Below are 11,646 nucleotides of genomic sequence, written 5' to 3'. Positions count from 1 at the left end.
GTGGGGAAGGCAGGCGAGGGCGGCGAGCGACCGGGAGGGGAGGAAGGCGCGGCCGCGGCACGGCTGGCATCGCCCGCCCGCCGGGCCGACGCGAGGCCGTTTTCAGCGTGGCTCCTCCGGTCAGCCGAGGCTCGCCCGCCGGCCCGCGAGCCGGGCGCCCGGTTATTCCTGCTTTGTCATCTCCGAGGGATGCACAAAAATACGCAGAAACCGGGATTCTCTCTTGTATCACCATCCGCCGCCGGGCATTGGGGATTTCGAGAAAGAAGATGTCATGGGCCTGAGAAGTACCCGCAGGGCAGCTGCAAAGCTTGGGCTAAAGAATTGGAGATAATAATCCAATTTTTTCTCTTCTAATAAAAGCATCCCTTCATCCTTACTCATTGCCCACGCCTGAAGTTGCTCAAGAGCTGGCTAAGCCAGCTACCCTTGCCAAAACTGCCGTATAGCTGGAGTCTGGGTTCCATTTCCTAATCAATTCCTACACCACGCTGCTATCAATAAGAGATTTAACTTGCTCGGGCAGTGTCAAGTGTAATTTGAAAGAATGTAAGAGGAGGTCACAGTCCAGCTCTGGCTCGTTCTATTATTTTTAGACGGTGCACAAATGCCAAGGAGAAGACAGGTTACGCACAAGCTGCCCTGTGGGAACAACCAGGAGGTACGCGAGGGGCTCCCACACGCAGGAAACGCACTGAAGCGGCAAATTAGTGAGAAACACACAGACACACTCGTCCGGATGCCTCTAGCCAACTGTGCATGATCTGCAGAGAACCGCTGCCAAATACCAGCTGAGTCAGTCCCAACACCACTCTAGTGTAAGAATTCTAATTTGCCCGTTGCAGCTCCCCAGTGCCAGAAGCCGCCAGCTCAAGTTCTCAATATGATCCAAATTTGGATGGAGAAGCTGGGATATGCAGCTTGAATTTTTCATTTTTCTTTCCACCTGTCATTGGTGAAATTCCACACAAGCACTTCTGCTTCAATATCACACAGAACTTACAGAGAAGAGGCATTTTCAATGCCTAGTCAAACATATGTGATTTTTAACATGTGTCTTTCGTCATAGTTTAGCACAAAGCTAACGAAACATGCCATATTTTTATACAAAAAGGAGACAGAAAATAGGAGTTCCTCTGCATACCATGCAAGTTTAAAGCCATCCTGTCATAAAAATACTAAACATACTTGGCCAGAACGGGCTAGAAAGCAAGTAGACACTGTCACTAGCACCATTCAATTTGAATACAGAGTTCGACGGGGTTACGAAGCGCAAAACATCGTAGTTTATTTGTAGCTGATGACAATTTTAATCATAATCAACCAAAATACGACCTTTAAAAACAGCAGGCTTAGACAACTCCCCACCAAGGATCCTGGAAGAATGCTGTTTACTACTGATGTTCACTTGGCATCAGCAATCGAAACAGCACCAAAACCCAACAGACCAGAAGGGCACTCATGTTGCACCAGCGTCAAAGGAGTATATGGAGAACCACCATGTTATTTATAGGCAGAGCAGTCTGAGTTACCCAGGTCAAAATAAGAGAAAAGCCAGCAGGGCAGGAATGGATAGGGTAGGCAGGTTTTTCATTTACCTATTTTTTGGTAAGATTATACATTTGTTCGATTAAGAAAACCTAAGTAACAAACCTCAAAAACTAAATGTCAAAGGGAAGTTGTATTTGAGTAGAGGTACTTGGAGAGCTGCCCTGGAACCATTACCAGGTTTAAGACTTTTCAACATTTTCCTCAAAGTTGTGGAAGCATGTATAAACTCACTGCTGACTGTATTTGCGGACAACACAAAAGCTGGCACTATGGTGAACAAAAGAACTGGGCCATCACATAAAGAGTTGTGGAACAGGCGATAAAGCATACTGTTCAAAAAAATTTTTTTTTTTTTTAATAGCCAAATCTCAGGTTATGCATCCAGGAAAGGAATACAAAGCCATACCTTGAACACTGGGAAAACAGCAGACTGACAAACTACTGACACTGAAAAAGGCATCAGGGTCATAAGGGACAAGGAATTGAACACAAGATCCCAATTTAACACTGTGACAAAATGTGACATGCATCCCGGAAGTACCATCAATACTGTACAAAGAAAGAGGGGATTTTACCCATATGTAGATCACTGGAAAAAACCCTTAACAGGGGTTTATCTTCTTCTTAAAAGAAAATCAGAAATTCGTGAGGGGACTAAGGAAGACAGGCATAACACAAGATTTTAGGCTGTCAATCCATGCATTTCATAAAAAAAATATTAAGAGCACATTTTTTTTATTTTTTTTTTTTTTAGTTTAAATGCATTCCCAGCAGGAAAATACAAGATACTACTGACCTCTTTTGCAGAGCCATCCCCTCTCCTTCCCCTGTAAGTGAAAGCTGAAGTCAAATTCTAATCACAAGATAGACATGCACTTTTAACAGAGGGATTACCAGCTATTGAAATATACTATCAAAACACAGATTATATTTTACACCTTTTTCAAGAGCCAATGCCTTTCTCTAGCATAAAAACCTTCACAGGAGGTCAGACTAGATGAAGGGTGTCAAACTCTCTTACCTTAAATGCTAATATAAAGCAGGAAGGGACACTTCACTGGACATCCAGTCTCAGCTGATAAAGGGGGTTTAGGTAGTTTCTGCCTTTATATTGAGCAATACAAAATTTTACACATCTGATAATCAATCCCCTCAGCACACTGTCTCTTTACCCTCATCTTCCTCAGTACGCCAGCGATCTGACGACCTGTAACAGATTTCTTCCCACTCAGATTTCCAGAAACGATCCTGCTGTATCCATTAAAGAGGTATGGCTGATACAGAATCAAAAGCCTGAGACAAGCAATATCTAACAAATATTAGACCTCTGTGACATACGTACCAGAAAGACTTCAAAACTTCCCCCACCAAAAAAGCCTCAAAAATTCCTGCCATAAATTGGCAGAAAAAGTCTATATTCCTCATCCTTCATGATAATGAAGGACAACACAATACAATTTTACAGTAGCACAGCTTATCATTAGAACTTACGCATGACGAGCCAATTTCTGTATTTGCTATTTTTGTCTAGCTCCTTTTAAAGTAATACTAACAATATTGCAAAAATAGTTTGGGATATCTTGTTCTAAGTCACAGAGATGCACTTGTATTATTTCCTCTGTTACTAAATCTAAGAACTTACTCCCATTTCACTGCAGCCCATTAGTACCTACAGGCAAAGAAAGAATATGGCACATGAAAGCTTTCATCAGGACAAACCAACCCCAGCTTGTGTGGCCCCTCTCCTGGGCTGCTCTATGATCTCAGGAACTCCCGTTAGGCCTTAGCATTTGTGTAATGAGTTGGGCCGTTAAGCACCCCTTGACTGTACCAGGAACTCTTGCACAGCTAAGGTGAGGAGCAGCACTGACCGTACCAAGGACTCCTGTTGCCTACCAGAGGCGGAGATACAAAAGCAGGAAAATTAGTCATCTCCTGACAGCCTTGGAACATCCCTTATCTGTTTTTTGTTGTTCCCTGCCATCCTTGGAGCCTTCCTTATCCAAATCTTAAGTCATTCCCCAACAGCCTTGGAGTCCTCCGTTATCTGAATTGTAGCTCATGTGAAAACGGTACCAGTGCTACTGGAATTCTAGTAATTTGCTGATGACTAAAGCCAATCATCTCGCGAACCTATGAACAGCGGTCTCAAGTGAGGCCCTTTGAGCTCTCCTGGACTGCAGTGGGCTGCATCCAGCATCTCCCTCTGAGTGGGACACCTCTCAGAGCTCACAAACTCTCTGAGAAAAATGCCGAGACATTTGATGTGAATATTTTCACTGAACTCGAGGGGAACTTTTAACAAGTACACATATATAAAAGCAAAGCAAAGGTAGGTATCTCTCTTAGCGTCTGCGTGCACGTGTGTGTGTGAATTAACCCCAGTATCCTACAGCAAGCATAGCGTAAGTGTTGCCTTTTCTAAATCCTGTGATTCACCTCAAACTCTGAATGAACCTCAGACTGCTGTTAGACACATAATTCCTTTAGACATAAACTGTTGACCAAGTCTGAGACTAGGAGTGGATCCAGCCACACCTAAGCTCCAACGGGAGTTTAGAAAGCAAGGGGGTCTTCTCTGAACCTTGTGACTCAACAGGAGGGTCTCCCCTCCCTTTTTACATCCCCAATTTCTGTGCAAATCATGAAAAATCAATTCTAACTCGATTTTCCTTTATATATATTTCTCTCTTGAGCCTTTGGTCTCTGTATAAATAATTCTAGTTTGATTCTAACTTGATTTCCCTAGTACATTTCAACCATGTATTAAGTAATAGAGTGAACCTTGCCATTGAATTCTGTGAAGTCACGCTTTTATAAAGTCCTATTAAATCATTTTTGCTAACACCCTTGACGGTGATTCTTTCAGCAATCCAAACCACTATTTTCGCAACAGCTTGACAGAAAAAATAATGTCAATGTTTATCTACTAAAATACATTATTATTTGAAATATATCACCTGCTACCAACATCATTAAACAGCTACTAAAATGCTAATCTTGTTGCTTCTTCTTCTTTCAGTGTTTAAGGACATTATTAACCTACTGTAAAACCTGAAAATAAAGCATAGTCCACTTCAAGAAGCTGCTCTCTATGTCTCTACGTTTACAGAATTTTCCTCCTATATCAAATCATCATGGAGTGTACCACTTACAGAAATAACTGGTTAATAATTTTCTGCAGGTATCTGCAGCAAAACCATGCCAGAGACAAACAATGCATCATGCACATTTGGAAAAAGGAGAAAGGATCTTAAGGTTTCTGGTTACTATTGTCAACTACAGTTTATGATGGTAATTGAACTCTGTCATGCTCTTCAGCTTTAGGCAATGAGATACATATTTAGAATAAATACACATATTCTAAATGGCCACATATCAAGTGCTAAGGCAGCATGAGTACTTGTGAAATTCATCATGTCAACAAAGCTGTTGCAGTTCTGTGTTTCTAAGTTTTCCAACAAAAGTCTTAAACAACAGATACTGCTTGCCACCTACATTCCATGGCTGCATTTTTAGAAGATGACTTCACTTAGTGCTCTTATAAGCAGAAGGTGTCAGTCTAGTTTGTTCCAGGCTTCCACTGAAATAATAATATTATTTTTAAAGTCTGCTTTGAAAAAAAGCGTATCATCCAACCTGCTACTCCCCAGAAACTTAGAAGTGAAGAGAGAACATACAACCAATTTCTTATGCCAACCAGTGAATAATGAAGCTCTTTGTAATACAAATGCACACATTCTGGAAGCAGAAAAGCTTTCAAAAGTGGTTTTTGGGGTTTTTTTTACAGATGCTTTGTCTTTCCTTTTAAGCAGCATAACTTAAATAACAAATGCATGCCTACTTGTTAAACGCCAACCCCTTTCTCTCACTTTTCAATATATGTACACATAGGCCTTCGTTAAACAGATTCTGCTTAAACAATATGCTTATCACCTCATACTAACTTGAAAGAGCAGAGTTAATAACCTAAAGAATTTTCAAACCAGAGTAAATAACTATGGCCTATTTTTTTGTCATGATAAACATGTGAGTAGTTCTGCAATATGTATTTACAGCTACGTAAATACAAAGTTGTTTGCAGGATTGGACCACGGAGAGAACATGTTAATTGATGAAACTAGAGGCAGTAACATAGACAGGTTCTAACTGACAGAGCCACAGTCTGTGACGTGAATCTCAACAGCATTCAGCACCCTTTGACTCTGCCACTACGTAAAACAAATGGGAGACACTAGAGCAGCAGTGAAAGGTTCTTGCAAACTGCATCCTGTACTTATTCAATACAAATTATTAGCACTGGATATATTTGTGATTCTAAAACCAGTAAGAGTCTTTTGGTGCCATTTCGACCTTTTGTCCTCGGCAGTCTAATTTGACAGATTCAAAAATATTACATGTTCAACCTTGCAAAATCTACCATAGACTAGAAATATGTACTTTCTAATAAAAGCCAGTGGTGTAGCACAAGGCATGAGACTTAAAAATATCAATATATTCAAATAAAAACATTTTGTGTATTAGGAAAAAAGCTGTAATCATATACACAAATTTATAATACTTAGGGCTTTCCATTAATGAGACAAATTCTTTTTCACACAAGAAACATTAATAGCTCTCAAGTAGGACAGTGTTCAAAGTCCCAAAGCAATTACATAATTAGTAATTTTTAGAGGAATATTATGTTACACAATATTGGAACTGAACAATGATAGTCTCTCAAGTCAGTATTTTGATACATATTATATGTATTTTTATACTGTCCTAGATAGCTTAGCGAACCATCAGGAAGTTTTGGCACTAAGATTCTATTGGATCAAATAATACACATACTCTGTTAAATTAATTATTAAAACCTTAAACGTTCAATAGCAAACACTGCATTTAATTTTAACACTTGATCTTCACTGGATCAAGCCAATTACTAAAAATAACTTTAACTAGTTATCTGTCTATGATCTGTTATGTGCCTGTTCCTTTCCAAAGGGAGTTGCTGCAGCACCATTAGGTAAGGCTCAGTGATTACGGCTGAGAAAGGAACAGATCACCTGAACGAACAAGCCTACAGTCCCCTGCAGCAGGGCAGACCATGGAAGAGTCCTTGACTACCAAAACCATGTACCATTCCCACTCTTCTCTCTACCTGACATTTAATTACCTGCCAAGTGGCTTTAAATTTATTTTTACACCCTTTTTAATTTTTTTTTTCGCCATTGAGAAGGCTTGTGAGTAATACTTTGAACTTAAGAATGCTAAGTTAAGAATACTCTTATAGACAGCACATCAATTTATCATTTTAGTGTATGTAAAGAGACAATATGGTAACTAGGCTGTGGAAAACAAAGGATGTTTACAGCACTCCAACAAATGAACTAGCTTTCACATGATCAACAGAACATGAAAATGTGAAATCGGTGTTGATTTATGATTGCAAAAATAAAATCCTACACACACAAGGAATGCAAACGTACTTTGATCACAGAGCAGTTGCTTAAGACAGAATTAAATAATCAACAGGCACTCATTCACTGAAGTCATCAATTTTACAAACTGTAAGCGTTGCATGCATCTGTTCAGACTAAATGTAAATTGTGGGATAATTAGAAGAATAGACACATAGTGAACGAGAGACACAATGGGACTGTTCAATCTGTGAGCCAGAGGCCTCTGCAAGCAGCAGGCCTCAAGGACATAGCGAAGGCTAACTGTTGCTACAAAGTTTGATGAAATAAGCACAAAAAGCTGAACAAGTTGGGCCTACGTGACTGAAAGCAGGACACCAGGCAAGACACAGACAGGAGGAATCATTCGCGTGATCAGAAGACCTTATCCAATCAAACTATTGCTTTAGGTGCGTGAACAGCACATGTTAACCAATCAGTAGATGGCTTGCGCATGGTTATGGTATATAACCGAATGTTATGCAGCAAATAAACGGAGAAATCGCTTGATCCACAGTATCTGTGTTGGTCCGTTTCTCCCCAGGGCAAGTCCCTGGCGATACGTCGTTTCTCCTAGATTGTCGCGACGGGAAAGCGCAGCAGTAAATCAGCTGCATGGCTATAAGCTTAGGCAATAAAAGAAGTTACTGTGACTCTCTCCCCTCTCACTATTGCCTAACCTTGCTTATAATCAGCTTGTCTGAAGTTATTTGAGTTTCCACATGTAAGAGCTACACTACCAATTATTTTTTAAAGGCTTCAAAAGGCAGGGAAGGAGGTAGAGACACACTGAAGGAAGGAAAAAGAAACATTCTTCAGAAACAAGTTCTTAAACAGAATCAGTAAATATTGACCACAGTCACGGTTTAAGCAGTATTTAATGCTTGTTACCCCCTTAAATCCCACCTCCTTACCAGGGTGGGGCAAGAGAGACTAACCGATGTTACCTATGTCTCGAAGACCACTGTCATACTGGAGACAGATCTGCCACCGTCATCCTTGATCAAAGGAAAGCGAAACAATATTTTCCTCTATTAATCTCTTTGCTTTTTCACTGCAGCTGGTTTATAACTTATGAAACTATATAAAATTTGACTAAGCACAAGAAAATTCTAAAGGAAGAGCAAGTTTTAAGAAGCACATAGCAGAAACTAGTTACAATTTAAATGAATATGAATGGCAATTTGAACATTTTACACCCATAAATGTGAACCAAAGAATTCAGAGAGAAGTGACAACGTAAAAGCAAGAAAAATGCTCACAAAGTACATTTGTGGAACATGACTTCCTATAAACACAATAGCATCATCCCTTGTTTGTACACTTTTGGATTAGTATTTATACTTTTGCTTGGAAAATAATACAGAAGGATCACACAGGGTCATCTCAGAGGAACTTAAATACTGGTGTAAATACTTTCAGAACGCAGCAATAGCAGCCATGGTCTCCTTAACTGTTGGCCTGAGGAACACCTTCCTCACCCATCCAAAGATACCTAATTAGCTACACCCTAGCATGCAGCTTTCAAGTCATCGACTAGAATAATGCTATAGTTCTCTTGGACTTGTGTCAATACAATAAGAAGACAGATTACTGAAAGATAAATCAGGTATCTTTTAATTTAGAGTAACCAAATTTTAAACTACTTGTCCAACAAGACTAGACTGTGCTAATAACCACACACATCAATCATCATGTTAAAAGGAATTCGTAGCAAGAGGAAAGAGATGCCATTCTTGTATACGTGGGACTGCAAAAACATCGCCACTCCTACCTATTACTGCAGGTTTATTGGGTAACAAACCTACCAGGTAGGAAGCAGCTTGCACTTACATTTCACAGCCTTGGTCAACTCATCATCTCTGGGAAATGCTCTATCCTGAGGTATATCCTCTGCGATACCAGTCGAGTGAACTCCCAGTTCCATATCTTGTATTATTTGTCATAGTAAAGCATGATCAGAGTTAGTAAAACCACAAAAGACAGCCTCACTTCAAAACACAATGATAACTTCTGCAGCTTAATCTGGATTTTATATATTTTATTGCAAGTGCGTGACAAGTACCCATTTTGGCCAGAACTTGCAGTTTTATGCCTGCCTTCTTTTAAACATTTAAATGCATATCCAGGTCAACCTATCGGAATACTCGGGAGTAGATACCTTCCATGAAAATACTGCATGAAAGGATGCAGCAGATGCAATCTTCTTACTTTAGTCTCTGTTTTGCCTAAAGCGTTGATGAAACCTGATTTCCCATGGCTGGGTCTCTTCATGAAGACTTCAGTATCCCTTCCTTCCTCTGAATCTTGCTCTGGTATCCAACTGAAAATTTAAGTCAATATATTAAAACCATATCTTTTGCAAAAGAAATACTTTAGAGTGCTTGTGCGATCTCGGCACTTTGTAACATCAGAAAAAAGCACAGAATAAAGCAGAAGTCACTGTAAAGAAAACCAGTGATGTAGCCAACAAGTCATAGAGCTCTTCCATGGAAACAGACGTTGTATTATCTTAAATCTCACACAAAATTAAAATTATGTGATAAGCATCCTGTGCGTTCTGAAATAAACAGTGTAACAACACAAATGACAGAACAGCACGGTGGCATGGCAAGGAACACATGAAAACAAGGTAGTGTAAATCTACTTAGACCTGCTTCTCCAAACTTAACTGACAAGCCGATGGAGGAAAATTCAGATTGGGTTGAAGTGGGAGTCACTGCAAATGTCAGTGAGGACAGGGATAACTTAAATACAACAAGTGTCTGAAAAAAAAAAATCAGTAAAAACTGAAATAATATTCAGCTTGTAAAATCTGCAAATTTCTTCTTGGCTGTTACAAAAAAGCATTTAATGAAAGGCAAAAAATGGCAGTAAAGCTAGAATAACAGCTATGGTGCCGCACTTACTGAAACTAAATTGCAAGTTCTTTCCCAGTGCAGCAGAAAAACATACTTTGACCTTGGGAGAATTCTCCTGAATTTAGATAGTAGTCTTGAAGATGGCAGTTACAGACTGCAATTCAGCCATATTCAGATACTAGATTGAGGACATATCTTTTACTTCCCTTAACCAACCCTCTTTCAGGATTCAGAACTGCAGCAAAATTTGTAAAGAACTAAACTGCAAGATGGCACAGCTTGTCCAATAACCAAGCAGCTTCCACTTTAAACCTTGTTCCCACTTCAATATCTAAAGCGTACTAAAGTTTACTCCTCTGATAAGAGACTGTATTTCCTTACAAAGAAAACAGCATCTAGGAAAAACCCCTAATGATTTTAGCATATTGTAAATCACATCTCCATTTAGCATCTAACTTGTTTTTAAACACTCTTTAAGTCTCACTATTATACCAAGTAAGAAATTTGGCAGAGCACAATTATTGAAATTTACAGAGTTAACAAGACAAGAAAAATGCCATTCTTCAGCCTTAGAATTTGGAGCAGATAAACAGAATCATATGAGAGCCAGGCCTCTTCCCACATGAAACTTAAGTTTCATCAGGCTCCCTTAACAATCTACAGACAGAAATACAGGCCCATCACCTGGAGATACATATATTGCTACTGCAGCATCAAACAGGTATTTCAAGCACTAAATACACAGCATTTTTTCCTGTCCACAGAAATAATAATTTGTCACTTTATGGATTAATACAGTTTGTATGGGAGAGGTACAAAAAGCTGCTATGACTTAAGCAAAAATACAGAATGGAAGAAAAATTTTAGGTACAGTTGCAGCTGTGTATTCTTCATTATGTATCACATCAGCTAAAAATAAAAATGAGCCCTGCACTACCCATGCTTAGAAGGTTTTAAAACCATCTTTGCCACACCTTAACTATTTTTTAAGTGTTATGGAAACACAAGCACGGTGTTTCTAGACAAGGAACTCCTATCAAAACCAGGGAAACATTATCTAATTACATTTTTACAGCTGGCTTCTCATCACCATACTTGACAGCTCACCATATAAAAACCCAAACCCTTCTTTACCATGAATTCAAGCCCTCCAAGAAAATTAATGAATGCAAGAGCCTGGTGCTTCAACAGTGGAAATCTCTTTCAGTAGGACATTCTTTTCACTTAAGTGTTCCTTATTCATAGACAAAAATTAGCTTGTCAACATCTTATCTTACAACTACCTGATCTACTAATGCTGTTTAAAACAAAGCTTTACTAAAAAAAAAAAAAAAAAGGGGCAGAAAAACTGACCTCATTTATGTGTCACATGCTAAGCCTAAAGAAGCCAGTTTAAAGATGCTTTTTTCCATCTTGTTCACACTCCGCAACTTTTTCTTCTTGAGAACAGTGTACAACATCCATATTTTAAATGGAATTCAAAGGCAAGACCTGTTCTGCTTAATGACACCAGTTCTACCGAATTAAAGAGATTAAGAGGTTTTCTTCAGAAAGCAGGGAAAAGGGCAGAAAGCAACCAGGCTGCCAGCAGAAGAAAAAACACTACAAACACTTACCATTGATCTTTTACATGCAAAAAATGTCACTTGCAAACTCCTACAGTGTCCTTCCCTCAAACATTGTTTGGGGCTTTTCTTTTCCTGTTAGATGAAGAATAAAGGATTAAAGACTTAGTGGATTTCTGCAGCTTGTCAAAGAGGCACCAAAACACTTCAGACAAGGTTCACTCGGCG

At 39.3% G+C, this 11,646-nt stretch overlaps 1 protein-coding gene across 1 annotated transcript in view; it reads right to left on the bottom strand.

Moving 5' to 3' along the window:
- Positions 1–9,000: 9,000 nt before the first annotated feature.
- The window catches only part of LOC104836945 (cytochrome c oxidase assembly factor 5), a 3,057-nt gene continuing 411 nt past the window's right edge, over positions 9,001–11,646 (bottom strand). The window contains exons 2-3 of the mRNA XM_010575759.1: positions 11,470–11,553; positions 9,001–9,315 (exon numbers count right to left, since the gene is read on the bottom strand). Of these exons, the coding sequence (XP_010574061.1) occupies positions 9,274–9,315; positions 11,470–11,553 (126 nt within the window). The 3' untranslated portion in view covers positions 9,001–9,273. The remainder of the gene's footprint in view (positions 9,316–11,469; positions 11,554–11,646) is intronic.

Source organism: Haliaeetus leucocephalus, unplaced genomic scaffold (genome assembly GCF_000737465.1).
Source record: "Haliaeetus leucocephalus isolate CR32 unplaced genomic scaffold, Haliaeetus_leucocephalus-4.0 Scaffold495, whole genome shotgun sequence".
NCBI classification, from domain to species: domain Eukaryota; kingdom Metazoa; phylum Chordata; class Aves; order Accipitriformes; family Accipitridae; genus Haliaeetus; species Haliaeetus leucocephalus.
Note: the sequence above shows the minus strand (reverse complement) of the source record. Positions and strands in the feature narration are given on the sequence as shown.